This window comes from Symphalangus syndactylus, chromosome 14 (genome assembly GCF_028878055.3).
Source record: "Symphalangus syndactylus isolate Jambi chromosome 14, NHGRI_mSymSyn1-v2.1_pri, whole genome shotgun sequence".
NCBI classification, from domain to species: domain Eukaryota; kingdom Metazoa; phylum Chordata; class Mammalia; order Primates; family Hylobatidae; genus Symphalangus; species Symphalangus syndactylus.
Genome location: NC_072436.2, coordinates 82,725,430 through 82,739,915, shown reverse-complemented (window position 1 = coordinate 82,739,915; position 14,486 = coordinate 82,725,430). Strand labels below are relative to the sequence as shown.

General features: G+C 33.9%; 1 protein-coding gene across 9 annotated transcripts in view; it reads left to right on the top strand.

Annotated features, from left to right (window-relative positions):
- VRK2 (VRK serine/threonine kinase 2) overlaps nt 1-14,486 on the top strand; it is a 116,475-nt gene that overhangs the window by 37,459 nt on the left and 64,530 nt on the right. For 6 of the 9 annotated variants that reach the window (XM_055243356.2, XM_055243351.2, XM_063616857.1 and 3 more), the window contains 5 exons: nt 3,663-3,712; nt 4,444-4,513; nt 5,884-5,971; nt 7,895-8,000; nt 9,189-9,281. In XM_055243356.2, the coding sequence (XP_055099331.1) occupies nt 3,663-3,712; nt 4,444-4,513; nt 5,884-5,971; nt 7,895-8,000; nt 9,189-9,281 (407 nt within the window). Of the gene's footprint in view, nt 1-3,662; nt 3,713-4,443; nt 4,514-4,543; nt 4,563-5,883; nt 5,972-7,894; nt 8,001-9,188; nt 9,282-14,486 lie in introns of those variants that run through there. The other 3 variants (XM_055243355.2, XM_063616858.1, XM_063616859.1) reach the window with 2 other exon arrangements.

Genomic DNA, 14,486 nt, shown 5'->3' with positions numbered 1-14,486 from the left:
AAATTATGGGATTGTATTAAAATCTTTCACTATTTTTGTTGCTATGTTGTTAATTTTTTTCCTGCTAGTTATTCTGCTAGTTTTTGACATGTATTTTGAAATTACATTTTTAGATGATTTCAAGTTCATAATTATTATCTTTCTGTTGCACCATTCCTTTTGTGATTAGGTTAGACTAAGTTCATAACTAATAGTTCTTTTTTCCTGAGATTTATTTGGTTTTGAAAATATTTGTTCTAGTCTTTTAAAGTTAGTTTGTACTTACTAATTTATTTTCTATATTTTTACTTTGTTCCTCTGCATCACTAGATTCTAGGTTTGTCTCTTATAAACAATATACATTTATATTTTTAACAGTCTGACAGTTTATTTCTTCAGCTGGTGAACTTAGTGTATTTAATTTTATTAAATTTATTATAATTACTGACATATGTAACCAAACCTAAGATATTATGTACATATGTGCAGCCCATATTAGATGCTTAAAAAGTTCAGAATTGTTACTTCCTCTTGAATAATTTCTTTTGTGTTTCTGTAGGACCTGATTGAGATCTAATACCTAATGCTGCCCATTAAACTGTGACAGAAAACCCTTAAAATTTGTCTTACTTAAGGAACTCAGAATACTCAATTGTTGCAATCATATCTTAATAAACATTTTTTTCACTGATATCAAATTCATGGCCTGCTGCTCTGTTTTGGGCTGGTGAATTACCTTTTCTACATACACAAGAATTTTTCTTCTCAGTGCCAAATCATTAAGTTAAACTCCACATGTAATACTGTCAGCTTTGTACATAACTCAGTTAAGTAAAGACAAATGGACAGGCAGGATTGAGTGTGTGTGTGCATAAGCAATAAAAACTATGTCATAACTGTGTGTGTTCAACAGCAGCTGTAAGATGTCATCACTTTTAAGATGCGTTCAGATTTCAGAGATGTTAAAATACGAAAAAAATGTATGGCTAAAAATTGATTTATTCAGGTATTTTAAATTTTATCATATTTTGTATCTTCTTATTTATTCTAAATGTGTTTTTTTTTTCTTTAAACCTTTTTTTCTTGCCATCTATTAAATTGTTTAGATGTTCTTTGTTATCTTCTTTTCTCCTCTACTGATTTTGGGGTTATGAACCTCTGTTATTTTAGTGTTTACCCTTAAAATTTCAAGGTATTCATTCTATTTAACAAACCGTAAGGTTAATCACTTTCCTGCTTTTTTGGATAACTCAACGGCATTATAGCATTTTAACTGATTATGTTTTTTATATGTTGTGTATTGTTTTTGTCAGTGTTTTCAGTCTACTGTATTCTAGATTGCAGTTTTACATTTGTGTATGAGTATTTGATGAATGTGTATTTAATGATGCATCTTATAATCCAAGACATCTTAGATTTCTCCACCAGACAGCAAAAAGCATATACCATGTCCCTGTGTGTGTGTGTGTGTGTGTGTGTGTGTTTCATCATTTAATTTCACTAGCTATAATGGGGCTTGGCTTACAGTAGAAAATAATTTTTTTATTAATTGATTATTTATTCTACTATAAAAAGACCCCTGTGGTAACCAGAACAATTTCTTTGTTCATATGAAGCACCCGTCTCTAAGAGCTTTCTAGTCTATTGATTTTAGATTTAGACCCTCCAATATAATCTGACTTGGAAGCTTATAGAGAATATTGTGTAGCTATCAAATCATGACCGTAGAGATTTTCAGGTATGTGTCAACACATGATTATGTTCATTTGAAATGTGAAAGGAAAATTCAGATTATAAAGTATTAGGGATATAATGATTGAAATCGGCAAGGAATCAGGCCTTGGACTGGTTGGACATCTTTTTTTTCCAATGGTAACATAATCTGTTATTTATCTGTTTGAAACTCCCAATTTTCTTCTGTACTTTTTAGCTTATTACATTCTGTTGGGCTTAAAGATTTATTTGCTGCTGTGGTCACTTGCTTTTAGACAAGAGGCAAAAGTTTCTACCGACATCTACCTCAGGTAGCAAAGACAATTGCCTAGAGTAGGTACTGTTTTATGTGGGCCAAGATTGGAACAGGGTATTTCTCCTTAGCCTTGGAAACTATACTAGTAAAATAGTTTGTCATAGGGTGGGAACAAAGGTTTTCTCACCACTTGTTCTATACCAAGACTGGACTCTGTGCCCTGTGTATACTTTCTTAAGTTTTCTTCTTAGAAGAAAGCAGATCTAGCTAATCCACTCTTCCTGCAGTTTCCTTGGGACTATTGCATGGGTAAAAATGAAATAACATGAATGAAGACGAAAAGATAATTTTAAGTGCTATAAGTAAGTTTAGTTTCTTTGTTATTGTAGAGAGGTCTGGGTTTACAATTTAATATTAGCTAGAATTGAAATAATACTTTCTTCAACTGGTTAGTAGCATTACTGATATTTAAAAACTTTGGAGAACGGTTAAAAAATGGTGTATGAGTGGCTCAACTGTAATGTACAATTTATATATTTTAATAAATTTGTGACATATTTATATCTAAGATGTGAATTAATGGAAAAAAGAGAACAGCTGATAGAATTAGAAAAGGACAATATTAATAATAGGACACAGCATTTTAATAAATATATTGAATATGTAGAAATATGTTGTATCTCAAGAATTTGATCCTGCTCTCAAGTCTGTTTCTTACTGATTTTCAATTGTAGTCAATACTAGTTCCACCTTTTTTCCTTTCCCTTTCCTTCAGATATCATCCAGACATTTAACACAGTGCCTGGCATATTCTAGCTTCTTGATAAATATTTTAGCTATTTGAATGAGTAAAGGAATGAATGGATTGAGAGTGAACAAATGAACGAATGAACGAATGATAAAGTTTTAGTCTTTTGCAGTACAAATAAGTATACATGTAAATTTATTGAGATTTGAAAACAGTAATCTTTTAATAATTTAGGTAATGTAGAGGAAAAGATTAATTTGTTTTAAAATGTGAACACTGGAGTTTTTAAAAGTAAGGTTATGCCATCTGAACCACAAATGGAAAATAAGAATTAAATGAAGGTAACTTGAAATTGAAATGAATTTATGAGATATGTATTCTTTAATGTAAAAGTAATTGATTAGTAGGTTCAGAAGATATTTTTACAGACTTTATTCTCATTTTAACCTTGCTTATTCTAGAATTTTGTCAAGTATAAATTGTTTTGAACTTTCTACTTAAATTGAATCAATTTTTATTTCTGAATCATTATGAATTCTAATTTAGTGCAATTGAATCAATGGATTTTACTGTGTATTATATATTGGGTTTAATGCTATATATCTATAAAATATTTCCCCCCACATTTTGGATCTGTATGATTCATATTGTCTATTGATTCTGTATTTAAATATTTGAATATGGTTTATGATCAAGTGTATGGGCTGTGATGTCAGGCAGATTTGAGTTTCTATCTCTAATATATTACCTCTTAGTGAGCAATTTATTCATTCAACGTCTCAAACTTCAGTAGCATCTTGTATAAAATGGAGATGATTGATTCCTACTACCATAAAAGGTTGTTGGGATGATATAATAAACTTACATATGTAAAATGCTTAGCATAGTGTTTGGGATATGGTAGGTATTCAGTAATTGGGAATAACTATTTTTCTCCATTGTGTTTTTTTTTTTTTTTTTCTGCAGCTTTCTCCACAAATAAACCAGAGAAAGATGCAAGACATGTAGTAAAAGTGGTAAGTGTTGCTCATAGATTTGTATTTTGACTTTTTCCTTTTCTGCTTTAAGAATGTTTTTCACATTAATTTTTATAACTATTGCCTTATCAGTAAACCTAATGTTATGATCTATTTTCACATTGTTAAAACATTAAAACTGGAGAACCTTTGTTTTTCTGTATTGCCAGCTATTACCCTGGTGTGTTATCTATCTAGCTATTCTTTCTCTTTCCCTCCCAAATGCCCACCCACCCTCTCTACCTCTCTAATCAAGATGGTAAGGTCCTTAAAGGCAAGCATAGGATTTTATTTCTTTTTGGTGTCCCCTGTACCTAGTATAATGAATGAAATATAGTGGACCATTCAGTAAAGGTATCATGTGTGAGTGGACCACAAGGAGAGTTTGCTGTGTATCACCCGGACGTATATGTTGGTATACAGTGAGTGTTGTGTATGTTTATATATACAGTTCTCAGTACTTCTAGTAAGTGTTTTCTGTAAGAAAACTACTTTTATGTGTAAGACTGTATAGGGATAGTGGTACAATATGTTGTTTAAAAATTAGATGCTTCAAGTTTATTTAGTGTTTTCTGAGATTTTCAGTGGAAATCTGGTGCCTATGTTTTATAAAAAGTGATTCAAGTACTATTATATACTACATATATATGTTCATATTTTCACAGTTTAAATAACAATTCCATCTTTGGGATTTTTTTTTCTAGTAAAATTAATTATTCTTTTTTTTATAGGAATATCAAGAAAATGGCCCGTTATTTTCAGAACTTAAATTTTATCAGAGAGTTGCGAAAAAAGACTGTAGTAAGTAAAATTAGCAAAGCAAGCTACTTCCATATATGTGCTTGCTAAAGTGAGTGTTGATATTTTGGTCTTTTTCTGGCCTTCTGGAAAATTCTTTTCAATAGAAATTTTATTGTAAAGTGATACAGTTAACTGTTACAACATATAAAAGCAAGGCAGATGGTATACAAATCTTGACATGACATACATAATGGGTTATATATTTTAAGTCAAAGTTGTTTCTACTACTTTACATAAAATGTTAGGTTGTTAATCTAAGCTACCAAGAGTTCCCTAAGTGTAAAAGATAGTAGAATGAAATTATTTCTTTTACAGTAAACCATTTGGATAGGATGGCTATAAGGAAAAAACATTAAAATGGGAAGTAGGTATATGTATAAAAAAGGAACGATTATAGAATGGATTGGGGCAAGGTGTGTGGAAATGTGGAAATGATTAAGATGTTTAAGAAAATGTTAGAAACTTGAATGCTGGAAAATTAATTGGAGCTGAATACCAAGTGTAAGAATGACCAGTTAGAAGATTTGAATGGGAAATGAATATGAGCAGAGAGGAAAAATAACAGCATTTTATAAATGTGATATAGATGGGCTAAGGAAAACATTAAAGAAGTAGACAGAAGTAATGACTGTATAGTCAAGGTCCTTTACATCATGTTTAAGAATAAGAGTGATGGGTCTGGCCTCAATATTTAACTTAGTTTTTCTTAGTAAAGTCTTCTAAACATTAAGACTGTAGTCTTTACTAATTGCTTAAACTATGTCAGAGTGACAAATAGAATCCATTAAACTTGATTGTTTATCAGTAGAGCTGTCTTAAACATAAAAAACATAGGCTAGAGTCATGAAACAAATGATGAAAGTTAACTGTTTATTTAAGTGGATTTGATTTTTTGTAAACTAATCAAAACCAGTTTTTGTATAAAATTATTTCAAAGTAAGATGGTTTTTCTGCCCAATTTCTGCTTTTTTTTTCTTTTTTTTATTGGTCCATTATGGTTTTAGATTTTGAAGTAATAGGGAAGAAAAAGCCATCTCTCTACTGATCCTTTGGTGGTTAACATATGTTATATTTAGAAATTTAGCTAGCATATAAGGTAATGAATTCTTTTTATAGATTGAAACATTAATATATATGATATCAATATACAAAGACTGTTTTTATTGATTTAATTTAAAAATTTCTAATTTTTTGTTAATTATAGTGGTAACAGTTTGAGGCCATTAGATAGGGATGTTTGATTGAAAAAAAATATCTTCTAGGAAGATCTAATTACTTTTTTGGTTAGCTAAATAAATTTGTCTGTAGAAAGGTGACAAGTATCTTTTCAAATAACATGAATCTTTTTAAAAATAAATTTGTCTTTGTAGTCAAAAAGTGGATAGAACGCAAACAACTTGATTATTTAGGAATTCCTCTGTTTTATGGATCTGGTCTGACTGAATTCAAGGGAAGAAGGTAAAATGGAATTATTATAATCAAATATTTCTTTATAACTATTCCTTATGTGGTCTATGAGTTAACTATTGCCATGTAACAAATCACGAAAACATATTGGCATATAACCACAAACTTGTATTGTCTTAGTTTCTGTGGGTGAGGAGACTGCAAATGGCTTATCTGGATGATTCTTGATCAGGATCTCTAATAAGGATATATAGTCAGCTGTCTGCTGGGTTACATTCATTTCAAGGCTCATCTGGGGAAGTATTTGTTTTCAGGATTCCTCATGTGGCTACTGGTAGGCCTAAGAAGATCTGCTTCTAATTTACTTATGTGATTGTTGGCAGGCCTTCTTACTTCCTGATCATGTGGGTCTTTGCATAAGCTTACCTGAGTGTTATGAAAAATAGCTGGCTTTCTCTAGAGCAATTAATTTGGGGGTAGGGGGAGAGCATGCACACAAGTGCATTCAAGAAGGAAGTCATCGTTTTTTGTAATCAAATCTTAAAAGGGATATTATCACTTCTGCTTTATTCTCTTTGCTAGAAGCTAGTCACTAGATAGAGCCATTGGTTCTGAGAGGGGAGAATTAAGTTCTATATCTTGAGGAGAAGCACAACAAATAAGTTATAGAAATATCTTTAAAACCACCAAATATGGCTAGTCCTATATATAATTTATTAATAGTGTTTGAAAAAAGAAAAAATGTCTGTCATTTTTTATTTACCCTTTTGTGCCAGAGATTTTTATATACTTTATCTTGTTTTGTCCTTTGAATAGCCTATTAAAATAGGTGATATTTTTATTTCATAGATCAGAGAATAAGCTCAGATGTCAGTACTTTGTTGAAATGGTCTCTAAATGCTTTAAATAAAAAAAAAAAATGAGCAAACAGTAATCTTGAAGTAAAGGACTGCCACTAGGGGACTGAATGGCTGATTGAATCATGGTACATCCATATCATGTCATATGTAGCCCATTAAAGAAGTCCATTAGAGCTATACTAGTTGCCTTAGAAGGATTTTGATGAGACACTATTGGAAAAAGTAAGATGGGGAAAATACTTATAATATGATCACATTTTTGTAAAACAAATTCTTAAACGTGTGTGTTTGTGTATGCATACATAGATATAGAATAGGGGCTGATGTGGATATATAAATGAAGGGAAGGAAAGAAGGTATGGAAGGTGCCAAACACAACAGAAAAGGAAGAAGTGCACTTACAAAAAGACATGTTTATAAATGTATAGAGACGGTAAATATGATCTTATCAAGAAACAAACAAATATAAAATTCATGTGGCTGGGCACGGTGGCTCATGCCTGTAATCCTAGCACTTTGAGAGGCTAAGGCAGGCAGATCATGAGGTCAAGAGATCGAGACCATCCTGGCCAACATGGTGAAACCCCGTCTCTACTAAAAATACAAAAATTAGCTGGGTGTGGTGGTGCACATCTGCAGTCCCAGCTACTTGGGAGGCTGAGGCAGGAGAATCGCTTGAACCCGGGAGGTGGAGGTTGCAGTGTGCTGAGATTGCACCACTGCACTCCAGCCTGGTGACAGAGCGGGACTCTGTCTCAAAAAAAAAAAACAATTCATGTGTGGACAATAATTTGTTCAAGGCCATATGGCAAGAAAGTCATGGAGTCAAAATGAATTGCATTCAGTACCATCTAATTTAAAAAGATTTTTTCATTATGTAAAACAGTGTGAATGGTTCAGTACAGCATTCTGTTATAGAAAACCAGCTGCAAAGTAAATATTGAGCAGTTTCTGCAAAAGAATAGCAGAATTATGAATGTGCAGTCATTCTCTAATGGTTTAGATTGCATTATACCTAGTTGTTAGGTTGAGTGTAATTTTTCTTGTTTCAAATTAAATAGTTTCAAGCATTACTTTCTCAGGGTGATCTCTTTTTGATGCTTATTTCTTACAGTTACAGATTTATGGTAGTGGAAAGACTAGGAATAGATTTACAGAAGATCTCAGGCCAGAATGGTACCTTTAAAAAGTCAACTGTCCTGCAATTAGGTATCCGAATGGTAAGAAAGAATTACTTATTTCGCATGCTCCATTTCCAAATTATTTACTTCTTACAGTATAGAAATCTTTTCCTTTTGTGGAATTATTAGAGAATGAAGGATTATTGCCCTAGAGACATCAGTTATTAGGAGTAGAGGCTATTTTGGTCAAATTGATAACAATGGGCTCTGTAAGTGACAGAATATGCTGTATCTGGCACTGCAAACTCAATTAGGCTTTCGTTCTCCAGTCTGATCTTATTTTTCCTTAGAACTTTGTTTTACATACCAGAACAAGCTTTCATTGCTGTAAGAATAACCTTTCTTTTGTCAGTTATAACAGTGCAAATTATGGCAAAATATATTGTCAGCCATTTTAACCATGTGATGGTAGGGGGGTGCTATAAAGTTTTTATTATGAGTTTGGGATGGTGGCAATAATTAGTTGTGGCAGTGAATAAAATATACTTTGCCAAATCAGAAGCAATGAACTCTTAATAGCACTCAGGCACACATTTGTTTATACTGCATATTTGTCTTACATATTTGTATTTGGTTTAAGTCTTATTTTTTCACTTTGAGTAGCATGAAGCTGCTTATGCCAGATTGGAATGCAGCAAATAGAATGCATTAATTTTCTCATTTATCCATCCTCGAAGCCAGCAAATGTTTATTGAGTACTAAGTGTATGTAACATGCAAGGCTGAAGGGCTTTAGAGATGAAGCTAAGGAGTTTTCTATTACCATACAGAGGAAGAAAACCTTTCCCTTTGCTCATGGACATGGCATTTTTTTCTGAGACTCTCAAGGCTTGATTTATAATTATTGCTTAGGTGAGGAATTGCTGAGTGGGCTTCAAGATTATTTCACCATAGATCTCTGATTTTATGCTATGTTTTTCCTCTTTGTGCAGTGCGGTTTGGCTACTGGGCTATCAGGAATTAGGCATAAGCATCTTTGAATCCTGATTTTCTTCCTTCGGAACTTCAACTAAAATACTTGATTTTTGAGGATCATTTTACTTTTTTCTAGGATGAGCAACCAGAAGATGTGATGTTTTAGAATAATTAACCAGTAATTGTGAAATACATCGCTTTGTCATTGTTAATATGAAAAAACCCATGTTATTCTATATTCAAAATGTTGAAATTGATCATAAGTTCTAAATAAGTAGCAGTATAACCTTATTTTATCTATTTATTTTCACAGTTGGATGTACTGGAATATATACATGAAAATGAATATGTTCATGGTGATATAAAAGCATCAAATCTACTTTTGGGTTACAAAAATCCAGACCGGGTAAATATATACTTTTGCTTTTAGTAAAGGTCTTGAATTATGAAACTGAAACATTCAGAAAACAAACTTCTAATCCAGAAGAGTTTACAAATGAGGGCATAACATGATGAATGTTGTAATTTATCTTACCTGCTTATCTAATTTAATCTTTGTACCAAACTAATGAGTAATTAGGATGAGAAACTGAGAGTCAGAGGGGTTAAATAATATGTTAATGGGCACATAGTTAAGAAGTGGCTGAGCAGGAATTTGAATTTCTGAGCAAATATAGATAAACAAAGAACCATCAAAATCCAGTGGGAGTAGAGATGGATTTATGTAGAGGTTAAAACGCTGTCATATTAGTTCATCATTTCCTACTGTATGACCAATTAAGTTTTAAGCAGAGAGGCCAGGCGTGGTGGCTCATGCCTGTAATCCCAGCACTTTGAGAGGCCGAGGTGAGTGGATCACCTGAGGACAGGAGTTTGAGACCAGCCTGGCCAACATGGTGAAACCCTGTCTCTACTAAAAATACAAAAATTAGCTGGGTGTGGTGGTGGATGCCTGTAATCCCAGCTACTCAGGAGGCTGAGGCAGGAGAATTGCTTGAACCCAGGAGGCGGATGTTGCAGTGAGCTGAGATGGTACCATTGCACTCCAGCCTGGGCAACAAGAGAGAAACTCCATCTCAAAAAAAAAAAAAAAGTTTTAAGCAAGCTTTCCCATTAAAACTTTGTGTAATGATGAAAATATTCTATTTGACTGTCCAATATGGTAGCCATTAGCAATATGTGGCTAAGTACTTGAACATGGTCAGTACAGTACCAACTGCTGATGAGTATTTGGAGTAACAGGAACTCTCATTTGTTGCTCATGGGAATGCAAAATGATACAGCCACTTTGGAAGACAGTTTGGCAGTTTCTTAGAAAGCTAGACACTCTTAACATACCAAGCAGCAATTGTGCTCCTTAGTATTTACCCAAATGAGTTGAAAACTTATATCCACACAGAAACCTGCACGTGAATGCTTATAGTTGGTTTATTCATACTCATCAAAACATTGAAGTAACCAAGATGTCTTTGAGTAGGTGAATGGATAAACTGATACATCCAGATAATGGAATATTATTCATTGCTAAATAGAAATGAACTTTTGAGCCATGAAAAAACATGGAAGAAACCTAAATGTATTTTACTATGTAAAAGAAGCCAATCTGAAAAGGCTAGTTACTATATAATTTCAACTATATGACATTCTGGAAAAGGCAAAACTATAGAGACAGTAAAAAGATCAGTTTTTTACTATCTCCATAGGTTAGAAAGGAGAGGAAGGATGAATGAGTGAAGCACAGTGGATTTTTAGGTCAGTGAAACTATTCTGCATGATACTATAATGGTGGATACATGTCATCATTTGGTTGTTAAGATTCAGAATGGACAAGACCAAGAGTGAACATAATGTAAACTCTGGCTTTTTTTTTTATTTTTATTATTTTATTTTTTGAGATGGAGTCTCGCTCTGTCACCCAGGCTGGAGTGCAGTGGCGCAATCTCGGCTCACTGCAAGCTCCGCCTCCCGGGTTCACGCCATTCTCCTGCCTCAGCCTCTCTGAGTAGCTGGGACTACAGGTGCCCGCCACCACGCCCAGCTAATTTTTTTGTATTTTTAGTAGAGACGGGGTTTCACCGTGGTCTCGATCTCCTGACCTCGTGATCCGCCCGCCTCAGCTTCCCAAAGTGCTGGGATTACAAGCGTGAGCCACCGCGCCCGGCCGGCTTTTGGATGATAATGATTGTCATTGTTGGTTCATTCACTGTAAAAAATGTGCCACTCTAATGAGGGATGTTGATAGTGGAGAGACTTTGTGTGGGCTTGAGGTATATGGGAACTCACTGTATTTTCCACTCAGTTTTACTTTCATTGCTGTAAATTTACCTAAATCAAACCTAAAACTTCTCTAAAAAATATAGTCTGTTTAAAAAACGTAGATTATATTTTTAATATTAAAATATTAATATTGAGAAACTGAATTTTTAATTTAACTTAATTTAAACTTAAATAACAATATACCTAATTGTTACTGTATTATCACGTTTAAAGTTAAATGATTGAGTCTATAAAAAATTAGAAAAAATGTAATTGAATATTTGATCTCTGCATGGGTTAAATTTCCAAATAAAAATTTTTTCAAAATGAAAGGTGAATGAGAAACTGGGAAATAGATATATAACAATTATTTGAGAATATCTGGCTGGTACTAAAAAAAAAAAATAAGAAAAACACTAAATACCTTGTTAAAGCGATGATCAAAAAGAATGAATAAACAGAACAGAGAAGGAATATGACCGTCCTAGAAACAGGAAAAAAGGCCACCTTTGTGAAAAATGAAAAGATAAGGAGACCAAAACAGCGAGGCACCCTTTTTAAAGGACTTATCAATTGGAGAGGTCTAAAATAATAGTCTGATAATATTGAGGCTGATAAAGGTACCAGCACTTTTAGAATGCCCTTTGGGAATGTAAATTAAATGGTATAAGAAAATAAAGTTAGTGGAAGGGAAATTTGGCAATATCTGCATACTTTTTAAAGATTAGGTTTTTTGAGATATAATTTACAAACAGTAAATGTCACCCTTTTAAATGTAGAGTTTGATATCTTTTTACAGATGTATATATCATGTAACCACTACTGCCACCAAGATGTAGAACAATTCTTTCATTCCCAAAAGTTCTCTCATTCCTGTTTAGAGTCAGTCCCCTTCTCCTGGCATTGCTCCCAGCCCCAGGAGATGATTTCTGTCCCTATATTTTTACATTTTCAGGAATGGTATATAAGTGGAATTATAAGGTATGTACTGTTTTGTGTCTGTCTTCCTTCACTTAACATAATGCTTTTGAGATTTATCTTTGTGGGTCATTAGTAGTTCATTCCTTTGTATTGCTGAGTAGTATTCTATTGAAAACTGCTACAATTTCTGTTCATCTGTTGATGGCTATCTGGGTTGTTTTCAGTTTTTGACAATTATAAATAAAGTTGGTATAAGCTAAGCATTCACATACAGCCTTTTGTGGAGACATATGTTTCACTTTCTTTTGAGTAAATAACTAGGAGTGGAATTTCTGGGTCATATGAAAGTGTATGTTTCACTTGGAAACTGCCAAGTTGTTTCTGGAGTGACTGTACCATTAAACATTCCCATCAGCAATGTGTGATATTTCATTTGCTGCACCTGGTTTCATTTTATTTTTCATACTTTAAGTTCTAGGGTACATGTGCACAAAGTGCAGATTTGTTACATATGTATACATGTGCCATGTTGGTGTGCTGCGCCCATTAACTCGTCATTTACATTAGGTATATCTCCTAATGCTATCCCTCCCCCTTCCCCCAACCCCATGACAGGCCCCGGTGTGTGTTATTCCCCTTCCTGTGTCCAAGTGTTCTCGTTGTTCATTTCCCACCTATGAGTGAGAACATGCAGTGTTTGGTTTTTAGTTTTTGCAATAGTTTGCTGAGAATGATGGTTTCCAGCTTCATCCATGTCCCTACAAAGGACCTGAACTCAACCTTTTTTATGGCTGCATAGTATTCCATGGTGTATATGTGCCACATTTTCTTAATCCAGTCTATAATTGATGCACATTTGGGTTGGTTCCAAGTCTTTGCTGTTGTGAATAGTGCCGCAATAAACATACGTGTGCATGTGTCTTTATAGCAGCATGATTTATAATCCTTTGGGTATATACCCAGTAATGGGATGGCTGGGTCAAATGGTATTTCTAGTTCTAGATCCCAGAGGAATCGCCACACTGACTTCCACAATGGTTGAACTACTTTACAGTCCCACCAACAGTGTAGAAGTGTTCCTATTTCTCCACATCCTCTCCAGCACCTGTTGTTTCCTGACTTTTTAATGATCATCCTTCTAACTGGTGTGAGATGGTATCTCATTGTGGTTTTGATTTGCATTTCTCTGATGGCCAGTGAGGATGAGCATTTTTTCATGTGCCTGTTGGCTGCATAAATGTTTTCTTTTGAGAAATGTCTGTTCCTGTCCTTCGCCCACTTTTTCATGGGGTTATTTTTTTCTTGTAAATTTGTTTGAGTTCTTTCTAGATTCTGGATATTAGCCTTTTGTCAGATGAGTAGATTGCAAAAATTTTCTCCCATTCTTTAAGTTGCCTGTTCATTCCAATGGTAGTTTCTTTTGCTGTGCAGAAGCTCTTTAGTTTAATTAGATCCCATTTGTCAATTTTGGCTTTTGTTGCCATTGCTTTTGGTGTTTTAGACATGAAGTCCTTGCCCACGCCTATGTCCTGAATAGTATTGCCTAGGTTTTCTTCTAGGATTTTTATGGTTTTAGGTCTAACATTTAAGTCTTTAATCCATCTTGAATTAATTTTTGTATAAGGTGTAAGGAAGGGATCCAGTTTCAGCTTTCTACATATGGCTAGCCAGTTTTCCCAGCACCATTTATTAAATAGGGAATCCTTTCCCCATTTCTTGTTTTTGTCAGGTTTGTCAAAGATCAGATGGTTGTAGATGTGTGGTATTATTTCTGAGGGCTCTGTTCTGTTCCATTGATCTATATCTCTGTTTTGGTACCAGTACCATGCTGTTTTGGTTACTGTAGCCTTGTAGTATAGTTTGAAGTCAGGTAGTGTGATGCCTCCAGCTTTGTTCTTTTGGCTTAGGATCGTCTTGGCAATGCAGGCCCTTTTTTGGTTCCGTATGAACTTTAAAGTAGTTTTATACTATTCTGTGAAGAAAGTCATTGGTAGCTTGATGGGGATGGCATTGAATCTATAAATAACCTTGGGCAGTGTGGCCATTCTCATGATATTGATTCTTCCTATCCATGAGCATGGAATGTTCTTCCGTTTGTTTGTGTCTTCTTTTATTTCACTGAGCAGTGTGGTTTGTAGTTCACCTTGAAGAGGTCCTTCACATCCCTTGTAAGTTGGATTCCTAGGTATTTTATTCTCTTTGAAGCAATTGTGAATGGGAGTTCACTCATGATTTGGCTCTCAGTTTGCCTATTATTGGTGTATATGAATGCTTGTGATTTTTGCACGTTGATTTTGTGTCCTGAGACTTTGCTGAAGTTGCTAATCAGCTTAAGGAGATTTGGGGCTGAGACGATGGGGTTTTCTAAATAAACAATCATGTCATCTGCAAACAGGGACAATTTGACTTCCTCTTTTCCTAATTGAATACCCTT